Raw genomic sequence first — 25,020 nt, forward strand, 5'->3', positions numbered from 1 at the left:
CAGATTAGTTGATGTATACCACATTCAAACAGCAGCAAACTTGATAAATTCTGTAAAATACCTACCTATTAAATGGAGATGTATAAACAGCAATAAAGAAACACATTATAAGTGTCATATTGTGAAGTTAAATTGTACAATAATAATTCAGACATAATTTTAACCATCGTGGTTGGTAATAGACACTGACATTCTGTAAGAATAACCAAAAAGAGACTCATAGTATCCCACAGCACATGGACATCATGAAACTGCAGCTCACTGGAGGAGTTCTTGCTTTTCAGGAGGATGTTTACTGTAAAAAGATGAGTCATTGCAGCTGTTTGAAAAAGTGATCACTGATGAGCACAGATAATTCAAAAAGTTAATAATTCATTTATGGCTGACTGGTTGTAGGTGGAGCTTATCAATGAACTCATAGGCCCATGTGTGTAAAGCGCTCATAAGCAGCAGAAAGACAGTTGGTGACATCAATGAGCAAAAGTCTCATGTTGAGTGTTAAGCTGTCTACATCCAGACAACAAAGAAAAATGAAGAAGAACTTGGGCTGGACACTCGAGGAGCCTGAGATCGCTCCAACAACCCACTGCCAACCAGCCTTCACTTTCATTACCTCATATGATGACTTTTTTTTCCACACACAAGCACTCTTCTTGTTAGAGTTTCAAAAACCCGGATTGCCAGTCATTCTCATGACAAGTGAGAAAATTGCTGATCCACTGACTTTTCCTTGACGTTAACATGAGTGGTTCAAAGTGAAATGTCTCAGCGTCTATTGCCATTAAATTTGGTCCTAGCCAAGATGAATTGTAACACTTTTGCTGATCCTTGGCTGTTGGTTTAGGATCAACTAAACTAATGACACTAGTCTCATTAGTACTTTGTGTTTGTAGCTCATTAGTAAATGGTAACATGGAGATGGTGAACATGATAAACGTTATAGCTCAGCTGTGGACTGTGGATATTTTCATGCTACAGTCTCTATTATACTGCAGTGAATATGTTTAATTATAATGTGCTGCACAAACACTGTGTCCAATTATTGTCTATAATCCTCTACCTGTACTGTGTCATTGTAACTAGATATATGGCTGTAGGTCATTAAGTTATATCACTTTACATAACAACATAACAATTGACAGTAATGGTAACCATGGAGAATGGGAGGAACACTTTCAGACTGATAATAGCACACATCATAAATCAGAAGGTTCTTATTCAATTCACTCTAGCTTCAATTAGCAACTCAGCAACTACTAAATTAGATTTCCATTTCACATTACATACATGTTACATCATGTTCATTATATAACATGGCAGATATATATTCTCTGATGATCTCCCCAAACTGTGAAACTGTATAACCCACCAGATAACAGGATATACAGTAGGCCATTGGTTTAGATTAGACGCCACGTAATGACAACAAACAAAATATATTAACAATATGTTAAATACTGTAAATGTTTGAGACTTTTAGGAGTTGAAATAAAAAATACATTTTTTGTTCCTCAAAGTTAAGTTTGCAATCAAAGATTCAGTAAATCCTGTAAACACTTAACTGTATTTATGTAAGACAGAGCACCAACAGTGTCTAATGAGCTAAAAGACAAAGGAAGGCTTTGGTATTTTACCTCTAATGCTCCCCTGCAGAGTATACAACAGAAATGTTTGCTTACATAATCAATCCTCTTTGCATTTACGTACTTTCACTGTTCAGTAATATCTCGCAAGTGCCACTGTCTTCACCTAGTACAGGGATGAGTCAGAGAGAATCTGACAGGCAGGATGGGAGTTCAGTCTTAAGTTTTAATAATAATTTCAATAATTAAAGGTAGCTGTTGGTACATACATGCCTTACTATGGAGCCACTTTCTGAGGAGGAAAGCTTTATAAAGGATTTACAAGTTGTAACAAAATTCCACTGTGTCATTATAAAATCAGCTTACAAGAGTGAATGTGGTCAGACATTTTTGTCCTCACACATGTAAAAAAATACAAACGTACTGGTCAGATATTTTACACACAACAGAAGAGATGTTCAGGAAAGTGAGGCATCTAGAAAAACCAAATATTATTTTAGGAACATGTCTTAAAACACTGCAAAAGGAGGAATTATACCTGTTCTGGATTATGATACACAGCTCTTAAACTCTTAATAACAAAGGGCTGGAAAAAATTGAAACCTCCCATGGAAAGCAAATGACTAGAAAGAGTAGAAGATATACACAATATGGAAAAGGTAACTTAATAAATCAATGAGAAGGAACAGAGGCTGGAAAAAAGACAAGCCCTCTTCAAATGAAGCAAAGGTTTTTACCTTTACACTTGATACAAATGGTAATGACATGTTTTGAGATGATTGAAGTATTACATGTGAAACTTTCACATAAAACTGTAGTAGGAGACCTACTTACTACTATAATGAAATATCAAAGTATATATGTGTATATGTATGTGTATGTGTGTATGTGTGTGTGTGTGTGGGTGTACTTGACAGTGTAGATATGTAAATATTGTATGGAGACACACATTATAATGAGTAATAAATATATAGTTGTTCACTCTATTTGTTCTCTTGAATCAGGAAACTGGATGAGCTGAGCTCTTGATGAGCAGACCACAGCTTGCAAAACAAAATTCAAAATATATTAAAAAGGCAATGACCTGAATTTCTGAAAATACAGTGTATTTTTCCTCGTTATTGACTTCTATGAACTGCAGTTATTATGTAGAGATGACTGGTTTAAATCCAGTAGGGATTTAAAGAGACAGTCTCTCAACGGTACAGTCCAGTTCCGCCGGCTCTGCACCATCCCTCCACTGCCAAAGACAAGAGGAAAAGAGGAAGTGGTACAACTCAAGCATGAGTAGGCCTTCTGTGACTCACACGCTGCCACTGACCCGTGTGGCAACCTGATAAGCTCACATTATGTCTCAACTGGCCCTGTAGCATAATACCACGCCAGCATGCCAGCCCAATAGGAAGCCGCCACATGATGCGCGGTGACAGCCAAAGACCTTTTTACCAGGGAAGGAATGAGTGCAGCCCATACATGGGCATAGATGGAGCGCATATGATAATGTGCGATCCTGCTGAATATGCAAATGCAGAGTCAATCTGGGCCAACAAAGTAAATCTTAATACTTTCACGCATGTCAGTGCATTTTTAATGAATATTTCATCAAAGGGAAGGATGCTTTTGGTTGAGAAACATCAGTCCTGTTACCAATGGCAACAAACATTTCAGAAAAAGAGGGTGAAAATAAATGCTCAAAAATAGACGTACCAGGCAAAATGGCAACTAAGGTAAGGGGTTTTTGCTGTTATTTTTATATTACACAAATATATATCATTTATAACACCATATTCACATATATAAAAGTGTTTTTTGAAACCATGAAATCATGCATACGCCCTATTTTCATTCCTTACAGTAAATTACTTGATTGCATAATGTATGTTTGAGCAAATATCATTTTCAGCAGCAGAGAGGGATCCACTGACCTGCGCATCAAGCAGAGCTGAGCTGGAAACCTCACATGGTTGAGCAAATATAACAAAGGTATTATCTGCAAACAGGACATTGACTTAAGTGTTGATGAGAGTTGACCTAGGGGCCAGCACCCCCTCCTTTACTGCACACAGTGACTTAAATGACTGAATAACGTATGTATGGCTTGCAGAAATATTTTAAAGACAGTCACATGTGTAAACAGGTTCATCAGTGAGGCAGGGTTGAGTTGGTTTGGCTTTGAGTGCTTCTGGAGACACACAGCTGGAGCTCACTCTGCCTATCATGTTCCCCGTCAGTCGTTCATAGAGAAATGACTTTGCCTTCGTAGGGCTGTCTGATCACAGCTGTAGGTTTCCCCACCTGCAGGCCAAACACAAAGCAGAAAGAAAGATGAAGTGACCTTTGTGTCCAGGTGTTCATCAGGATCTGGTCTGGCTTCAGACTGAACAAAATCTGAATTACAGTCTCCTGAAAAGTGCTTCACAGTCTGTCCAGTGTCCACTCTTTCATTTATGATGCTCACTTTATTTGCATTATTAGTTAATACATTTAACCCAAGCTAATATTAGAGATGGGCTCATTGACTATTTCACTCTTTCCTTTTGTTCAAAGTTAGGAAACACACTCATCTTCCTTAGATATTATATCATGTTTGTTTAATCCATTCAAAAGCTAAAGTGTGAAGATGACAAGTTCTGTTTTTCGCGTCCTTGGCCAGGCGCAGTGACCTCCTTAAACCTGACGTAACAGATTTTTTTGGGACACTTGGGAGAACCAGAACACAACATATTATCTTCTTTTAAGTTCATATAGTGAACTTGTTTGCAAACAGTTGCCTATTATTTACACATCCAGCAGACACAAAACAACATTAGCATTTATTTTGGTGAAAGTGAGGCCAACATTCACTTCCCTGTAAGCCGTTTTTGTCTCCACTTTCACTGAAAATACCTTCCTGCTGCAACCTGCTAAAATCCGTCTTATAGCTGAGGGGAGTTGCAGACTTGGGTAACTTGCCAAACAAAGTTATCTAATGCATATGTCTCTTTGTTTTTTCAAAAATCACTCTTATGACACTCAAATAAAATGGCTAAAGCTTTTGTGCACCAAGCAGCAAATAAGGAGTGACTCTGGACACAGCCTTGAAGCACATGGGGTGTTATTTTCTAGTATGGAAACTTGGGGGGCTTGACTAACCTGCTCCCTTTGCTTGATTCTTTTGTAAACAAACTCAGAGAAGGGTTTTCTGTGGACAAATCGGCCATGTCCTGGGGACGCCTTCAGCTGCCCTGCCTCATAGACCACTTTGCCTCTGGAGATGGTGATGACAGGGACACCGTGGCACTCCATGCCCTCGAAGATGTTGTAGTCCACAGCCTGGTGGTGGGTCTTGGCTGATATCTTCCTACCAAGACACAAAGACACAACCACAGGTTTGCAAACAGCTGTAGAAAGTTACTTCAGCACTAAAGTTCCTGATCATATGCAGCCTGTGTGACAAGTGAGGTAATCACCCTTTGCTTTCTGAATACCAAGCTGAAAGAAAGAAAACACAAACCTACTGTGAAATCAAAATGGATTCTGTTCTAATCTGAAACTGATTTAATCAGGCCAAGATGTACTCATACACAGCATCAAGTTACTGCAGCTCACTTACTGTGCAGCAGCGAGCAACATAATGGATTATTTATATAACATTTACTCATGTGATGCTCTCTTCTCAAAAAAAGCTTACTAAGCACATAACCCAGGCTCCTTTCAGTCAATAAATAGGCACCTCAACAATTTCACTGCTGCTTATTACATTACTGTGTTATGCATCTATCTACAGGCTGCTGCATGAGCACAGCCACACAATACTGCAGCACAGTCAGGATCCTGATACAACAAAACTGTGTGCGCAGGCTGGAGTGGGAGGCTGAATATGAATGGGTTTTTGATGAAGAGACACAAGAGAGAAATCACTTTCAGGTTCTCCCCCAAACAAATTTAGTTGGAGGTTACTGGCAGTAATGATTAAAATAATTTAAATGATTTATCTAAAAGCACCATGATGACTGTATCTGTGGCAGGGATGGCTTCATTCTAGATATATAGAAGACTCTTAATCTAGACACTTGCCTGTACTATGCTAATGCTCTGATCTCCAACCACCTGTAACCAGTGCATACACTATTAATATACATGACATATGATGAGCTTGTAAAATGCATTGTTATAACAGCAAAAGGCTGCTTACACATCACTGCATTAGTAATTAGACACTTTAAATGTACATTTTGCTGATCACCATGCATCTGTTGATATGACAAACTTGTCAACAAATAATAGACACACATCCAGTAGATTAGGGAGCAACATCAGCATTCATTTGGAGTTGTGCTTCTTTCCACCTGGCAAATTAAGTCCAATACTTTCTCTCCTGAGGAGAAATTCCGGCTTTTTATCTGATAAACGCTGTGCAGTGTTCGCTAGCTTGTCATTAAGTTTGTGTCTTCTATGTGGTGCTGGGCAGGTGGTGTGTTTTTAGAGCTTCTTTGCTGGAAACAGCCTGTCTGACAACAATAAAACAAGCTGTGAAACTGTGGTCAGAAAAATCTAAAATGAGCTGAAAGACATTAAAACTGTAGAGTCAGGTGATAACTCTCCGTGGGTTCATCGCTGCATGTGCTCCCTCTCATATGCAAGCAGACGTCTGATCCATTGATAATAGAAAAATATTGACTTCACTCATTGATACCCACAAGTGCATTCATTTACCTGCATACAACTACATTGTATAGTGTTTCAAACCATCCATTTCATGTTTATATATATATTCTGCTTATAAATTGGGAAACTTCAAATAAAATGGGGCCTCTGTAAATCACCATTAAAGCAGTGTGAAGGACATTCTCATCAATGTTTCTGGAAAATGTGGGGAAAAGAGGGAAAGAGGCAAAGTCAATAACAATACATCATCATGAAAAAAACACTTTCCACGGCACAGACTGATTTTGTCAAACATATAAATCATATCTGACTGAAAGGCTAAATCACTGGGGAAGAGTGAAATGAATCTGACTCAGCCACTTGAAACACTGAACGTCTTTTTGGAGCCTTCTCTTCACCCTTTCACATATGCACATTGATTTGTGAATCCAGACACCATGCTTAGTGTGCACTGACAAAAACAAGATGCGTCCTCATTATTCAAGTAGCCCAATTACGAGACACAAGGCAACTGACTGAGCTTCAGGCATCTCTAGGCATCTCTGGTTATGCAACTGTTTGTAGCCCCTGGTCCCGGATGTTATGAAGCGACACTTGTGCTGAGGGCAATTAATTACGCAGTTTTACAGATGAATTCACAGCTGCTTGATGCAGCTCAACATGAGGTGCTCTCATGCTTGAGAGGCATTGTAACATCCGCAGACATGCACGCATAGCAGAGACAGAACACACAGAAACAGTGAAGCAAACAGTTGATGTCCAGGGATGACAAGCCTGAGGATCGGCTACTGTAAACTCCTCCTCTGTCATAACTGGGAAGGTGTCCGGCCTCACACAAGCTTCCCCTGTGTTACCAGTGAATTCATTTACAGCAAATTACACTGGGATGTAATTGTACCTTAAATGTACTTCTCCAACTCACATCTGTGGTTAGTGAGGTCCCCGAGGGGCTCATCCCAGATTCTCCAGCAAACAGAGCAGTGCAGTGCCATTCTGGGTTATATAAGTCGGATTGTGCTACAGTATGCAAAGCCACTGGAAGGCAAACTGTCCTCTGTACCTGCATCTGTGCATGGGCTCCACAGTGCAGCATACTGTCCTCCACTCCATACAATGATCGGTGATCTCATGATCGGTTATCATACCCTGCGTCTGTTACTGAAAATAGCCTTGACACTGTGTGTTCTGTGCTATGAAAATCGGTTTAGCTCCCACATGAACTATTCGTCATCTTTAAGATCCTCGCCATGACCCATCAGCGTCGTCCCACTGATGCTGTGTGCATCTACCTTATGTAAGTGTGTTAAAATCCTTCCCCAAAAAGTAACCAACAACCAAAAATAATTAGTCATTCCAACAGTCTCTTTTTTTAACTAGCTGATGAATGTGTAAACTGTGCTATGCTTTAATTTGCAGCTATAGATAAATGATGACATACTCTGACTTTTGGATGGAACGCAGACGTAATCAGCTTACATGTGCGTGTGTGTGTGTGTGTGTGTGTGTGTGAGTGCTGTGGTGGCACAAGATGAAAGATACATCGCTTCTCTTTTTAGTTGCCTGTATCTATAGCCTGCATGATTTACTGCTGAGCTTAAAAACCTTATCTTATTCAACCGAACGCTCGACGCCCTGCAGACATGCTTTCAAGTTTGCCCAGTGTTTCAGCAGCACCATCTGCAGTTGAAGCTGCTGATAGCACTGAGAGAAATGCCTGACTTCATGTGGAGAGATAAGAGAGCATTCAGAATGTGCATTACACTCATATGCATCTTTAAACCGTCCACAGAGTCCGGCACCTTTCTTTTCCTGTTGCATTTTGAAAGCTTTCTCTCAGTCTGCTAAATGGCCGGAGTCAGGGTCCTCACCTTGTCAACTTGGGGTCCCAAATAACCACATCAGCATCCGAGTTCTTGGCGATACGGCCTTTCTGTGGGTAGAAGTTGAAGATTTTTGCTGCGTTGCTGCTGGTGACAGCCACAAATCGATTCTCGTCCATTTTGCCGCTGTGCTGAGGAGAGGAAACGCACAAAGCAGCCGGTCTGAGTGAGAGGGGCCGCAGTGAATGACAACAATATAACAGAATAGCAGACAAAAGGTCAGTGCTTAACTGTGCAGTGAGCAACTCAATTCTGCCAAAAATGTCATCTAATGTGTGATTTGTAAGGACTGTTGCATGTGGGAAATCTTCCAGTGGCCTTGGGGTGGCTGAGTGTGAAACACCATCCTCACAACAATGGAAAGAAAATGCAACGTCTGCACTCTGCAGAGTTTATCACCTTTTCTGTTTGTATTGTAGAAAACCACAAAAAAACCTGGTATTTCAGCTGAAATAAATATTGGAAGAGTAAAATAATTAAATTTCATTCATTTAAAAAGGTAAATATATTATTAGTCTGACATTAAACTTTATGATATACACTAGACAGTCAGAAATGAATAGGGCCCCAAGGCATATCAATTTGGGCCCCACACTGTAGGAGCCTTATAGCTTTAACTGATTTGTGTCTAAATTATTCATATTATCCCAAAATTGGCCTCATTACTGGATGAGTAATCAGCCTTGACTCTGCATCATAGTAAGAAGCATCAAACTGATGCAAGATACACAGAAACAGGGACGTTTAAGTTAAAAATAAATGTATTTCTTCATGTTGTCATTTACCCTCTTTCATCTCAATCTTTTTATTCGGCCCACTGCCACATCATTGCAAACTGTGTAATTGCTTGGGTAATGACAGGAGCTGCGTAATGGCTCTTAACAGCAGCTACTGTAGTTCAGACTTCAACCGTTTCAGACTTAAATCTCAGTAATGAACAACATCTGATAACGAGCAGTTATATTATTACAGGACGTACCACTCCTTTCTCCCAGATGACAGACATCCTGTCCTCCACTCCGTTCACTCCGTTGGGGATCTTGGTGAAGTCGTCTTTGCCCAGAGCCTTCTGGCACACGGAGAAGGTGCAGTTGTCTGTTCCCGTCACACTGAGATCATCACTAACACAATTGACAGAAATAAATGAATGTAGATGCTGAGATAAATAAATAAAAGCAAAAAAAAAAGTTACTGAGTCGTTCTTGAGACTCAGTCTGTTTGCTAATTAGTCTTTTTGCATAAATTCTAGTTCGTATCTCTCTTCAATGTCAGCTTTCGCCTCTTCTCCTCAATCCTTCAAATACAGAAAATACAAATTACACTCACACTTAAAAACACGCTGGGTGTAATTGATGTATTTAATTTCATGTTGTTTAAAATTCTTTCACATCATTATAAGTTGGGTTAGTTACCACCGTGCCTGCTAGTGTACTTTCAGTAGCACCTACTTGGCCAGCAGGTCCATAAGGTACCCAGGGGTGCTGGGGTCAGGTCTGAGTGGAGGACCCATGACAAAGCTGGCAGCGTGGGCCCACTCTTTGTGCCAGTAGTGGGTACCATCCGTGCCCAGGCCTGCTGCAATGGGCTCCCCGAACACCACACGACCTGTAGAGAAATAATAAAAACACTTACAGTTGTTCAGTATTTCTCTCTGTAGTGTTGCAGAGGCTGTTCCTCCCAGACAATGATTCAGCTGGAGGGAAAATGATAAATAATTTAACTTTTATCCATAAAAAACAAATTATATTGAAAAACATTGCTACTGTTCTGGCCTTTCACAGAAGATCTAGTGAAATCCTAACAACTAAAACACTGAACACACAAACTCATCATCTCTGACCCTTGCCCTTCTCCATTTCATCAGCAGGTGGTGGTAAGCTCACACTCACCATCTCTGCGTGCATTCGACACCACCTTGGCGGCAGATTTGCTCATGACATGGACCACATAGAGTGGGCAGTTGACAGCATGAGCGATGGTGATGGCTCTCTGGGTGGCCTCGGCCTCCACCTCCTCAGGCCGACACAGCTCATGGCCCTCGGGCCCCGTGATGCCGAGGGCCAGCATCTTCTTGGCCCCCTGTCGGTTCCCAGCGGGAACAACAAGGCAGGATAAAGGTTAAATGAGATGGAAGGATAACACAGGACTGCATCTGTCCATTCAGAGAGGAGGTGGACGGGTGAAGAGTCAGTTTGCAATGGCTGTTGTTAAAATACACAGACCCACACAGAAACACTTTGTGTGGCTGTTCTGAACTGAAGAGCAGTGACAACATAAGCCAGATAATTAAAGTGGCGTCTAAAAACAGTTTAACAATCCATATTCATGCTTAGAAAACATTTAGCACACTGCCGAGTGGCTGCAAGAACCATGCTCCCCACCACAGAGCCATGAGTTCCTTTCCTAGTGTTTGCTACCCCCTGGTGGCGAGTTGTTGCCATGACATTTGAAAAATAAAAACTGGAAAATGCAAACACATTAAGAAGGTGTTACATTCCTCTGTCATGGCAGACACCCCGACTGTCACATGGTAGCAAAAGTTCATAATAACATTAATGACGGGGCAGATAATCAGCTGTTATTCATGGTGCTAATTACACTGGTGCTTGTGTGAGTATCAGAGGAGGAACCAGCACATGTTAAATATCTAGGGTGAAAAAGCCTGTTCTTGTGACAGTCATTATTCTCCAGGCTGAAAGGTTTCTGCTGGAGACATCTGGTATTTCATGACATCGCTTTTCTAAACATTTGTTCTTACTGCTGCCACAGGGTCAGTGGACCTTGAACCATGTGGGGCAGTCAGAGTTAACACATTCATTCATTCAGAACTGTCATTGCTTTTACTGAATACTACTGAATTTTCTATTGTCATTGTCACAGTATCTAGTCTTTTATGGCTCTTACACCGACACCTGCCCAGCTGCTGTGAAACATTAACCCATACTGTTTTTGCTCAGCTTTGAGGCTAAGTGAGTAACATGATAATACATTTGCTCGTACTAACCTCTGCTATCAGATCTCCATTCTCAGCATGCACCTGAGCTATTGCTCCGATCTGCTTACATTGGGAGAAGGCAGCATAAAGCTCTGAGTCCTGCAGCATGAACACATCTTTATAGGCCATGAACATCTTGAAGGAATTTACTCCTCTTTCTTTGGCCAGAGTCTCCATCTCCTTCTTGACCTGGTAACACATGGAGGAATATATTAAAGTGCTGCACACAGGAAGGCTAAACACACCTGCTTCTACAGACACTGGACACAAAATAACTACACCTGGAACACTTGTTATTTTATAAACTTTGCTCTCTGGTATTCATAACCAATCTGCTGCTACCTGCTCATTTGCACTATTGTATGTTGTATGTGTTGAATGTTTTTAATGGTGGGTTGTGTATGTATTTTACTGTACAGATTTCCACTGAAGTGGACAATGAAGTCAGTCTATCAATCAATCAATCGATCAATCAATCAATCAATCAAACAATCAATCGCTGAAAAATCTTGATTCTCATGTCTCCTTCTTAAAAAGAGAGGGAAATGTAAGAAATTGGTTCATTTCAGACAACAAATACAAATCCCTGACATTTTTATTCTGAACAGACACGTGTGTGTGTGTGTGTGTGTGTGTGTGTGTGTGTGTGTGTGTGTGTGTGTGTGTGGACTCTTTGGACTATTTCAAACATACAGAGGGGTCCAAAAGTCAAGTGGTCTCATACTTTTGGACCTTACTTATTTTTAAATGTATTTTCATTAATTCATCATTTCATCAATTATCTGCTCATGCACCTTGTCACTCCACCACGTGACAGCAACATGCAGCGAGTAGTCGCAGCAAACTTTGGGGTCAGCTGTCGCACGCCAGCAGTCGTAGGCCTCCAGGAGAGATTTGCCCTTTTGGGGGATGACAAAGTCCAGGATCATTGTGGTTCCTCCTGCTAGAGCAGCCTGGTGAAACACACACAGTATCACACAGATATGAGTTAAAGATTAACTTGTAAAAGGACTGGACCAGGTGCAAAAAAAAAAAAAATCTTAAAATAAGGATCAAATAATTTCAAGAATTGTCTGATTTCTGTGGGATGTGTTGTCAGATCAGAGTTTCGATCAAAGCATTAATACTCTATAACCTCATTCCACTTTCAGCCAGTGACAATGTGATACAAGAAAACATCACTAGAATATGTGCTGCAGATTTATGCTGAATGAAATAATAAGAGATGACATTAATAGATGATGATCACAGTATGAAGATCAAAGTGACAAAAACAAGTCTACAGACCTGAGATCTTTCTCAACATGGTGCAGTAACCTGTCGCATCTTTATCAGCACAGTGCAGGGGAGATTTCCCAATCCCAGTCTCAATCAGATAATACCTCAAACAGAATTGTATTTAAACCTGTATCAGTGAGTGCAGACCAGTCAAGCACTGAGTAACACTGACCCCTGATCAGTGGATCAGTTCTGATTAGAAAGATAGAAAAAAGAAAAGCTTTCATGTATACTTCAAATAAAACTGTGACCGGGTCTGAGAACAGACCTGTCAGATAAGTTTCTAACACAGACTAGCCCTGCAACAGGAATACAACAGAAATCCTATAAAGTTGACATGGTTTGATTCATTATTGAGACAGTAGTTCTTCATCTTGCGGTGTTGTGACTGATGCGCTCAGACAGAGGCTCTCTGGCCTCTGTGGCTGCTTCATGTTGCTCTCACACCTCAATTATAAAACAAGTGATTGTCACACTTGTAATAAAGCTGACACACACCAACTGGAGTGTGGTTCATTATGACTCGCTGGTGGAGCTGCCTGTTACACACTCAACACTTTGACCATTGGGAGGATAAAAAAATCTGCCCATAATCATATAATCAGCGAGTCCTCCTTCCAGCACTGGCAACATACAGCCCACTCTACAAAAATATAAAAAAGGGGTTCTTAGAGATAATAAATTTTCAATTTTGCATCTATTGTTGTTTGTTTCAGTCCAGCATGGCGACCTAAACTATGAAATAGGAAGTACCATAATAGACTGTACTCACAATGACCTATTTCTTAATCTTTTAGTTGTGCAAGCAGCACGATCATTCAGCTACATGTCTGAATGAAAGTACCTTTCCTCTAATCTAAGGCAACTTTAGCCAGCCAGTCTTATCCACCTCTCATCGTGGACGGGATGCAGGTTTTATATAATGTGAAATAAATAATTCATAGCCCATTGATAGATGAAAATAAAATCCGGAAAAATAAAGTAGCAAAATGAACTCAAAAGTTAATGAAAGGAGAAGTGAGTTTACACCAGCGTGAAATGTGAGGGAAACACCGCCCAACCTTCCCTTATTACTCCGACTGTCTGAGTCCAACTTGACGCACTTAAATGCGTCAGGATCCCAGTTTTCTCCATCTTATGCAATGTAAAGAAAATCTCTCCACCTTAGTTCCGATGTGGAAGTCATCCACCGCCTTGGTGCCCATGAACGCCAGCTCCATGTGCGTGTGCGTGTCGATGCCGCCCGGGATCACCATCTTATCGGTGGCATCGATGACTCGAACTCCCGCTGGGATCTGAAGATTCAGGCCAACTTCAATTATTTTCCCATTTTCAATGTAGACGTCGCTGATCACGGAGCAGTCCTCATTCACAACTTTGCCTCCTTTTATCAAGATCCCGCTGGGCTCCATTCCTGCTGCGCGCAACTGACAGAGGGTTGAGAATGGACCAAAGAGCCAGAGTTTGTCCGCCTGTGCAGAAACTTTACAGAGGCGCGCAGGTCAGCTCCAAAGTTCATGTGAGATATGCATGTCCACTGAAGGCAGCCACCCCCTGCAATGAGGGAAAGCAGTGTCATCTGTCAGTGCCCGCCCGCGTCGTCCCACTGCAACATCACGACTCCTTAGGATTTACAGTAACTTGGCATCTGCGATGCTTTTGTTTTCACTGGTTTCCAGTTTGTGCTCAGTTAATCCGATCAGCTGAGTTGTAATCTGATTTTTTTTTTATTTTGCTGTATGTTTTTGTTCATCACAAGCCCACTGACTTCCCCCACCCCCCTTACATCCACTCTGTGTATTGTATGTGCCACGCCCCCTTCCCTCCCCAATGTCTTCGTGTGGTTTACAGTTCACGCCACACATCAAGACAAGCGCTTAATTGTCAGGAAACGCTCAAACCAGTTTGTCAGTCAGTTTGCGCTCTATGATGAAACACATACCTGAACTGTGAACTGAACAAGGGACCCACAGCCACAACAGGAGGAACTGCAGCAAGAGAACAGCAGCGAGAGGAGATAGATGAGATAAAAGTAAGAGATCACTGTCACTGAAAACAACCACAGAAATGTATGATTCCTTTCATTAGAGTAATGACTGTGTTGATTGTTTTACAGATTGTGTGGGTGATTGTTTTGCAAGTATTTTAATCAAAGAAAATACACCAGTAAGGATAAAGAGATAGATGAGGAAGTTTTAGAAACTGTTTTTAATCCAGTGTAACTGTGAAATAAGTGCTGAGGAAAGAACCAGAGAGGCTGAGCGGACACAGATGGCTGGAAATGGGATCAGCTGAGGCAGCAAGTAGCTGAGTCAAGACTCTTGTCGGATGGTTTGGTCTCTGAAATTAACATTTCAGCAGCATTAGTGTGTAGAAGTTTAGAAGGAAGCTGTCATTAACAAAGTGTAGCTGATTAGTAACCTGTTTTGATAAGTGAGTCAGCTTAGCTCGTCTTTGCCACTTTAACCACACAGTATGTAACTGCTGCTGCTCGGGGTCTTTAAATTAAAACATTTACAAAAGATTGGAGTAGTATGGGATCATGTGAGTTGTTGCTCTCACCTTCATTGTCATCAAATTCTCCTGGTTTGGATTCTTTCAGTGTTAGTTGTTTGGGAGGTTTTTACTGGGAGCTGAATTTCCCACAGAGGTCTCCTCCTCTCCAAACAAACAGACCAGGTGATAATATCCAGTAAAAACACTCAGTAAAGCAGTTTCACATTTAAAGTCCGTGTTTCACTGACGTTGTACGGCAAACACAGGCTATCAGGGAATAGCTGGGAGCTGAGTCTGCTAACTTTTGTTTCGAATGTTTATGATCCAGATGTTCAGGAGGTTTTTACCAGCAGAGTTGTCCTCTCCATAAGAAATGCACCAGAGGATTAAAACTGGTAAAACAGTTTTTTTCATCCCGTTAAAATACATGGTTGAAAACAACCAAAATGTAAAAAGTATGTTTTAAAAATGTGATTTAAAACTGGATAAAAGTAAATTTTGACCCCTCCTGGCAGCCAACCACAACACTGATAGGGTGTCTGACATCACTGATAGGTGACCAAATGACTTGGACCATGATTAAAATCATGTATTTCTCTAGGTTTGAAAATTGTTGGAAACATTTAGGATAATGTAAGTACACAACTCAAAAAAAACATAGAACATAGGTCTTGTCATTTTTAGTTATAAAAGAAAAGTTGCATCTTATAGCTTTAATGTGAGGGTGTAGCAGGTTACCCAGGAGAGCCAGGGTAACAGGTGTCATAAGAACACTAATGTAGCAGTGATGTAATAAAAATGATTAGTAAGACTTTTATGTCTGCTGGAAACAGTCCAGCCAAACACTTTAACATATTCTCTCAACATGTGAGAAGTGATCATTGTTCAGGAAACTTGTGACCCCAACCACTGGTTCAGTGACAAACTTCAGATGTGAATTTACTCCACACAGCTGAAGCTGACTGGTCAAAAAAAGTGTTTTGGAATTGTTTTATCTATTATTTAAAAATCCCCCAAAATACAGCAGACTTGTGATAATGCTGTGATATCCCTGGAGCATGCAACTGCCTCTCTTTCATGAAGAGTTGTTAGCCACTGGGAGAGATTAGCATTTTACTGCAGTGGATTGGTTGTCTGCACCGCATCAGTCCAGACAACTTTTCTCATCCATTAGTGTATTACGAAAACAAGACACATTGGAGAGACAAAGATGCATGCACTGGTGAGATAAGCGCACGCAAGGGCTTAGGAACACCTAACCTTCACAGTTGCAATAAACAATAACATGTGACTTAAGAGGATTTACATAAGATGAGAGGAGTAATCAGAGGGAGTGAAAAAACCAATGAGGCAGCAATGGCATCTCCTCAAAAGTCTCTGTGTTGCTGAATGAGGGAAGTTGCCATTCTGCTGGTTTTAGAGGAAGGCTGTTGTTATCATTTTATTTCCTCTACCAGCATGACAAACCAACACGGATGTCACTCTCTTTTCCACTGAAGTGAAATTCACTGAGTGCAGCTGTGAGTGTTGACATGGTAAGACTCTGGCATTAGAAGGGCATAGCATGCAGAGAAAGTGACATGAGATATTGTTGAGGCAGATTATCAGTGCTCTCTGCTCAGGCAGGAGGAGGATTGTTTAGTGTGTTTGTGCTAAACTTCACACATCTGCACCTACAGCTAATACAAATGAAAGATACTGTACTACAGATCTGGAGGGAACAGGTCAGACTATACATCTGTGGTTTTGGTAAACCAGAGGAAGTTTTTCTAGGAGATGAAATGCTCCATGTTTCTCCTTTTTCCTGTTTTATCTAATTACATTGTATCTAAATCTAATCTTGTCAGACATGACTTGTCTTATATTGTTGTCAAACTAAAACACATTCTGTTTTTACTCTGCATTTTTCTTTTGATTAAACATGAATTCGGCTCTCTTAAAAATACACAGCAGACATGTCTGTGCAAGCAAGCTAGTGACTGTCACTGTTTAAAGGAAATCAAAGTGGCTAAGTGGAGCTGCTTGGAAAAATGGATTACCTGTATTACTGTATTACTGTGGCTTTCATTAGCTTGTTTAAGCTCCACCTGCCCCAACTCACTACACAACCAACAACAACCCCAACATCCACATTAAGCTCACCCAGCTCTGCCCCCACTTGTCACATGACCATCAAATTTCCAACAGACAGGAAGCAGCAGGTGAAGCCCCACTGCTCCTCTTGCGTGCACCTTTGCACCCCTTGTATATGCAATTACCAGCCAGCTCTGTATACAGCATCTACATGATCTGTTTCTACACTTTCTTGCCTATTTTTGTTTTATATTTACACCTTCTTATTAGTTTCCAAAACAAATCCATCTCTGTGTTTGTTTTACCAGGACAGAGAAGTTATGTGTGAGCATGACCAGTAACATCATTCTGGTCCAGACTCTGATTGTGAATGTTCATGCTCACAAACAAATGGCTCAGGATTGCATTACCAGTAATTGTGCCCAGATGGCAGTGTTCTCCTCAGGTTGAAATGGAAATGTGACCTGGACTTCTGACTGCTCAAATGTTTTATTGTACATAACTCATACAATTATGTGATATATGTGACATAAATAATGTTCATATAAGGAAGATTTTTGCAAGAGATAATATGGTGTGTTTTTGTTTCTGTAACAACATCTAAGTTGTTTTGGGCCATTTTAAAATATCTGATATTTTTGTGACGTTATGAATGGTTTCATAGAGAAACTGGAGAAGATTATGAGTCATGTCAACCAAAAATATTAGATGCATTTTTAAGTGTACTCTACTGAACCAACAGAATGATGCATTTTGTGGTAATGTGCAGCCTTGTATTTACAAAAAATACATCCATGTAATAAGGCTTCAAATGTGACATGAAATGATGTAAGATTCCCTGACACTTTGCCTACAAAGACACTATGAAGTCTGCAGCTACTTCAAAACATTTGTCAGTCACATTGTTGCAGCTCAAGCATCAGAAGGCAGCTGTTAAGCAGACTCTAAAAATGTTAAGCTTCCAACAATGGGAGGCAGAAAATGTGAAGGGAAACAATTAAATTACGCCTTGCATGAAGTTTGCTTTTCATTTTGTGAGGCAAATTTAGTGCCATGGTTAATCATTATGCTGTTGAACACGATTTGCAAAAATATTCAAGAGCTTTATGTGCCTCAGTGCCCCTTCTGTATTGAAAAATAATGGGCCTCTATCCAATTAAAAACTGCATTAAATCTCTAAAGTATTACATGCACTTTACTGGTATCTCTCTGATTAGGCTTTTCTGCATGTGCAGATGCTGACAGCACACTGAGAATGGGAGCTTTGACTGGCTGCTCCCTTTTAAATCTAGTTCAGGAGTTCAGGATTTCTGTGGACACTGAAGGTGCATGCATGCATTTACGCTGGAACAATGAAATATTTTACATCGAAATCTTAAGTCTAGGAGAAAATCAATCCAAAGTCAAACAAATAAAAAGTCACATTAATTAAAATGACAACCAAGTGCATGTCATCTGACATTTTATTACATCCACAACTTTGACTTTGATTTCCTCCACATTCAGATTTGGTTTGTCATTTATCTTTTTTTTTTTTTTTTTAAATATAGATTTACAAAATCTCTGAGATCTTCCTGAAAGTGTCCACATTGTGATATGTGTTGGGATGTAACAATAACAAGAGGAGCATTTTGTATTCATAACAGCCCTTATGTTGATTCTAGCATTGATAGGCAGTGATTCATTGTTCTGCAACAGAGGCACCAGTCCAGCATGTGAACGGATGATTTATGTGACCATCTGTTTTATATTGATCATAATTTGATTATCTCTTTTTGTGTGATGACTTTTGATGTCAAGACCCATTTTGTTACACACACACACACACACACACACACACATGCAGACACACGCTGTACTTGCACATGCACACACCCATACACATGCGCATGACAACTTTGGAATAATTGAGCTGCCTCTCGATCACTGTCTCAAACCCACAGTCCACATTCACACCCTCAGTCTTTTAAAAACTGACCAAATTATGATTACAAGTAACAAGCAGGATAGTTGCACAACCGACTCACTCCCACTATCTATTTGTGTTAATTAAAAGATTTGCAACTACATGTGTCTGCAGATAATCAAAATGTCTTCTGCAGCAGCACTCCCAGATGCATCGGCACTCCAGAGCTCATTTACTTGCTGCGATCTCATGTTTGTTTAGAATTAATCAATCTACCCACAATTGAGTTAATTAATTAGTGTTTTAATGCTACTCTTTATAATTGCAGTCAGATGAGTCTGCAGACAAAGCAATCACATTAATGCAAATACAACAGATAATTGTTATCCAAACTTCCTCAGCAGCAGCAGCAGCAGCAGCAGTAGTTTCACTGTAGAGCTCGTCCTGGGTCACCCCTGAGGAAGCACTAGATGGCACCATTGAGCAGAGTTTCTCCTCACTGTGCCCTTGTCACTTCCTGGATATTGTTCAATTAACTGTCCTATACTGTCCTCATTGAGTGGGTCTACATATGCATTGAGGGATAGATGACACAAGGGTCCCTGTGATACCCTCACTTGTAGATGAACGTCTATTACGCGTTGCAGCGGTTGAAATCAAAGGTCAGTGTTTCCAACAAGTGCAGCATACTGCACATTCGGTTTAAAAAGTGATATTTGCATGTATCTAGTGCAAATCAAAGGCAACATTGTCTGTGTGTCTGCTCGCTCCCCTGATAATGTTTAATTTGGTTTTTCACAAGAGGTATCAACAGCATGACCTTAGAGGCTTCTTTCACTAAATGTCAGGGGCCGTGTTCCTCTCTGGAACATTTTCCATAAAGGTTGCCCACTGTTCAGACCATCGTTCACACATTCTCATCGCATCTGTGTGAGGATAAATTCCTACAGTGCTTACTTCATGAAGGCAGGTCAGCATTACTACCGTAGTACAATAATCTGGTAAATAATGTATGCTCTGAATGTTGTGTTCAGGAATCCTGCCAAAAGAATGTCCAAGTGTTTTCTTTTTGAAGTATCTCTCTTTCAGTAAGAGACAGAAGTTTGAAGCGCTGCTTTGTTTGCATTGTTACCTCTTAGAAACTTTCCATCATTCAAATTTTTTTTCACAGCATCTTCATCATCATTGTCATCACCATCATCTCTGTCATTAACCACAGCTCATTTTGAATTTCACGGCTTTGTAGAGTAAATTTTTTTTTTTTTTTTTTGTTTACCCAGTTCCTGGTGTTTTTCAGGAATATGCTTGTATCATTCTGCAGCCTCTCAGCGAGAGCCATTATTCCCTCATCTCTTTAGCTTATCTCCTCTGATGATCTGCTCAGATAGATATGACAGCTGAATAAATATGCAAACGTAGTGCGCGGCGCCACACTTCACCACAGAATTTCTATTATGCTCTCAGATTTAGAGACGAACACTATATTGAGATAACAATGGGACTCTTTGGGGATTTGGATGAATGGGGGGGTTTTCTTCTTTATTATCTTCTGATAAACTACGGCTATCAGCTGAAGAAATCGAGACACTTCTTACTCATTCGCTTAGACTAATTAAAAATCTCTTTTCACAAATCTGCTGTTGAGACTTTCTGAAGAGATCTTTGCAAATGTCTGAATAAAATGGGATTCATGAAATTACACTTTCATCAATTAACTTAGTCAGCAGTGTCATGTCTTTTACTCTTTTACCAGCTCTGCCGTGTCCTTCAAAATCTGTTTTAATTGATATGAAGATGAAGCCATTGCATAACAAATATTTTCAGTGCTGTGACCTAATTACCTCTGAGGTTTTGGAGGAACTGAAAGGAATGACACACACTATTAAACATGATTATTAGTAAAATGTGAAAGTTTAATCCAAATGAAAAAAAAAATATTCCTTTTTAAATTTCATTGCTGCTGACCTTAAGTTATTCATCACAAAACGCAAAAAAAAAGAAAAGAATGTTTTGTTCATATTTTTGTCCATTGAAATGATGAAGATTTTTTCCTACAAAATAAAAGTATAACAAAAAAATTGGAAAAATTATGTTCAGAAAAATCTTCAGAATCACTGTCTACATGCATTGATTGGTGCACTGTTGGACCTGTGGGCATATGTTGCCTTTTTATAGCATTCTGGTGAGTATCTCAGCTTTAATACTTTGGGCTTTTGCCTGGCCCCCAGCTCCCAGCATGCTTTGAAACATGTAAGTCTCTTTTCAATCAGTTTTTGAGCATGGCATCGATATTGGCTACATTTGTGGCAGAGGAGGCGCTTTGGCAGCTCCGTTTGAAAAGAATTGCCATGGGAGGGGTCGGCTTGACCCAGCTTTAATGCAAAACTGAAAAGGAGAGGAAACAAAAAACGCTACTATATTTAACCAAATCTGCAGCTTACTCGGAAAACACATGATAATGATATCCTCTTAACACTCCTTGCTGGAGAATTACAGCCCTCACGGCAGCAGGGGCCAAGATACAAGACTAGACAGAAGATGCAGTTATTACAGCACAATCATTATGTTGTGACTGTTTTTCTGGCCCCGTTCACCTCACTTGGTCAAAAGAGCAACACTACAAAATTAGCAATTAATGGAGCAACGCTGACTCTTTCCTCAGAAAAGGGTGCATTACCCTCAGATCCTAAATAAGCACTTGTAAATGTGATTATTTTCTTGTTGGGTTATTCATTTTAAGGGATGTGTTTCTGCACTTCAGTTATGTTAATTGAGGTGTAGCGTATGTATTAGCGTCTGTGCATTAGTTTGACTAGATTTCTACTAGTTTACCACATTGCTCCCTCAAGAGGAATTAAAACTTCTCTTTGCTTATGACTGACTGTCCACATGCAGCTGCTCCTTCCTCATAATATACTGTAAAAATAGATACAGCTTCCTTGACAGGTTTCTTGTTGTTTTTGCTAAATCTTAATTAGCGATTAGTTAGAATAATTCTCAAACTGCCTCTTTTTTTCTCAGTGGAGGATGGTCTGTTATTTTAATTAAGCAGAGGTCAGATTTATTAACTCAGCAGGAGTGTGTTGAGTGAAGCTGTGGAAATCAGCAACAACGCTTCACAGCGTGCTGCTCAACACACCAATGCACATCTCCCCCTGCCTTCACGCCAAACTGTGAAACAAGAGAGGAAAAGAGTCTGGGGAGGGGAAGGGGGAATTTTGTTTTATCTTATGTTGCACACCGATTTCTTTTGATTAGTTATTTGATGTTATCTCTCCCTTAGCTCCCCCTTCCCAATGGTAAGATGGTGATGTAGCTCAAACCAGGCCCATGGTAGAAGCATCCACTGGGTTTAGGAAGTGGGGTGTGGCAGGCAGAAAAGTTGACGCAGTGAGAAAGCTAGAGAAATAAAGGTTGTGTGAAAGAAATAGAAAAAAAAATGAAAGTGAGCTCTGAAAAAGAGGAAAAAGATGGGATAATTAAAGGAGAGTGAGTGAGGCAGTATCATGCAGCTCACACAGAAGAGAGCTGATCAGACTATAAATCAAAATGTCTCTGTTATATCTTGGTTCAGATCTTTTGACAGTATATTGCTTGTTTTCCTTGTGCAACATGGCAGCTGGTTCCACATCAAGCTGCTAGATGTACAGGAAATAAAAATTCCATTTTCAATCTCCTCTTAGATGGTGAAATCTAAAAACACAAATGTTATCAATCCCCTGAAATTCACTCAAGACTTAAAAACTAAAAAGTTGTTCTTGCAGATGGCTTCATTCTGGACTTTAACTAATGCACTATATGCCATACATCATCTTCCTGTCTTGATTTTAAATTGTGATTTGAAATCCACAACACAGTGACTCAGTTAATATGTAAATAAAGAGAAACAAATGCAAATTTCAGCAGCACAGAACAGAGTTCATTCTTGGGTTTTATTTGTTAGAAATCTCTGCAGGGAAAGATTGCAAAGTGTTGTACATTCTGTCTGTGGCCAAAAGGCAATTACTGCCAGAAAGCTTTTGACTCCTCCTGATTATGTGATGCCTTTCAAAAAATTACACAGATTTCACATCACATGCTGAGCATACCTCGGCTACAGTTGGGAGCCTCAGAAGAAAATCCTGACATTCATGCACACCACCCCCAAGCCCCCGTATCTACTGTAGGCTTTATTTTGTCTGTGGGGACGATGAAAGACAAATAGAAGGGGGTGCTGCTTCCACTCCCTGGTCAGCACTGCAAAAAATATCCTCCACAACAAGTCGTTCAGTGTAGTCTTGATTTTAAAATCCCATTTTTTCTCACCTAGAGGGACAGATTTGGCTGTAAGGATGGTAAACAGTTTTCTTGACACGGTTAGAATGATTAAGACACTATGTGATGTACAATTAAGGTTATATCTGACTTTTTTTGTGGAAAAAAATCAATTATTGACAAGGAAACATGACATGTTTATATAGGTTATAAACAATTTGTGCGGGGTTTATTTTAAATTTTATGCATTAATGGACATAATATTAAAGAAAAAACAAAACAAAAAAACAGTTGTATCTTCAAACCTATCCTCTAACCTGCCTCTATAAGGAACCACCTGAGACTGGGGTTAAAGGAGCTGAAACAATGATGAAATATTGATTAGTCTTAAGTTTTTAAATGTTGAAATTGAGGATCTTATTAACAAATGTCAAATAAAGTAATTTGTACAAATGCCAACTACGATGAGTTATCTTTTGTCTTGTTTGAACCTTAGAAACTTGAGTTTTACCATTAGCTACATTGCTAAACAGCTAGCTTGCTAATGTTAATGCAGTTCATGCTACTGTTTATTAGCGTGAATTTTGTTATATTTAATGTTATATTTAATTAGCCTAATTAATGTCATTACTAACAACTCGGGGTAACTTCCTCAGAGATAAAGTCCAACATCAACGTATTATGTGATATAAACATAATACATTTTAGCTAGCTGATGCTAACTGCACTGTGCTGCTTGTATGTGATTGTGTTTGTTCAGCTTTGTGTCTCATGTGCTTCAGCAGACGTACAGTGATAACAGCTACTACATTCAGAATTCACACATCAACAGTGATGGCCCCAGCATGTCCAGGCAGAAAGAACTGAAAATAAACTAGGTTTGGGAGCAGAAGAGATGGCTGAGGAGCGCTGTGAGGAAGATGAGCAAAACTAAAAAAAGATTAGGAGAGAAAACAGCGACAAATTAGAGAAATGTTATTTCATCGTTTGAACTGTATTGTTAGTAAAACGTTATGAAATTTTGTCAGTTGAAATCACTGATGTGACTGAATGTTTTAGTGTCTAAATTAAAAATCTAAATTAAAAGTCATAATGTTAACTAAATTGTTGCCAGTGCTGTGATATCTTATGCACAACTGCCTTCAAAATTACTCCACGGATTATGTGTGTTAAAAAACTTCTGGGATATGAAACTTATAATGCCTATCAGAGAGGTATACTGTATACTGTAAATTTGGGCCCTGTGCATATATGGTGTCATCTCTTCATACATAGAAAATAAGTAACAATCAGACGAATTGATGTTAAGTAGTTATTTAGGGATACATAGTTGTTTAGGTCTTCACTATATCATAGGCATAAGGCAAAGTTGGAAAAAAGCAATTTTTCCAACCTCCACATTGAGGAAGGACTACTGTATTACATAATGAGCAACAACAAAATAAGACTTCACTGGAGTCATGTTATATAACGTATGAAAGTATAGTGCTGGCTATTTCTATTGATTCAGTGTTTCAGTGTAAACTGCTGCAAACAGCTGCCTGATATATCTTTTAGCCACCACTTTGAGTAGCTACTTTTCATCCAAATCCTCAGTTACATGAGAACATGGAAATGTTGCTTCATCTATTTACCTAACCAATATTCAATTATTGTAAAACAGGTAAATTGTAAATAATATAAATATCAGGCTAATGATGTAAAATTCAACAATGCACACAAAAATTAACATTTAGTTACAGGCTTCTTGAAGTCTCTCCTCATGTTTGGCACCCCTGATACCAAGAGGAAAATGACTTTTCCGTATTAGGAGATTTTATCTAGATCTACCATTTAAGTGGTGATTTTTGATCTCATAGACTCGAACGCAGCGCTTGTTATTTATTCTTTTGTTCTCTGGGATTTGAA

The 25,020-nt window shown here is 39.7% G+C and overlaps 1 protein-coding gene across 1 annotated transcript; it reads right to left on the reverse strand.

Moving 5' to 3' along the window:
- Positions 1–2,437: 2,437 nt before the first annotated feature.
- Positions 2,438–13,926, reverse strand: dpys (dihydropyrimidinase). The gene is made up of 9 exons (XM_071469690.1): positions 13,547–13,926; positions 11,900–12,058; positions 11,115–11,294; positions 10,000–10,189; positions 9,559–9,715; positions 9,090–9,231; positions 8,099–8,241; positions 4,716–4,923; positions 2,438–3,878 (listed from the first exon to the last, which is right to left on the reverse strand). The coding sequence occupies exons 1-9, from the start codon at positions 13,793–13,795 to the stop codon at positions 3,819–3,821; spliced, it is 1,488 nt and encodes a 495-aa protein (XP_071325791.1). The 5' UTR covers positions 13,796–13,926; the 3' UTR covers positions 2,438–3,818.
- Positions 13,927–25,020: the final 11,094 nt, after the last annotated feature.

This window comes from Trachinotus anak, unplaced genomic scaffold, assembly GCF_046630095.1.
Source record: "Trachinotus anak isolate AG129_WGS33_773 ecotype Australia unplaced genomic scaffold, CSIRO_AGI_Tana_v1 ptg000032l, whole genome shotgun sequence".
Taxonomy (NCBI): Eukaryota; Metazoa; Chordata; class Actinopteri; order Carangiformes; family Carangidae; genus Trachinotus; species Trachinotus anak.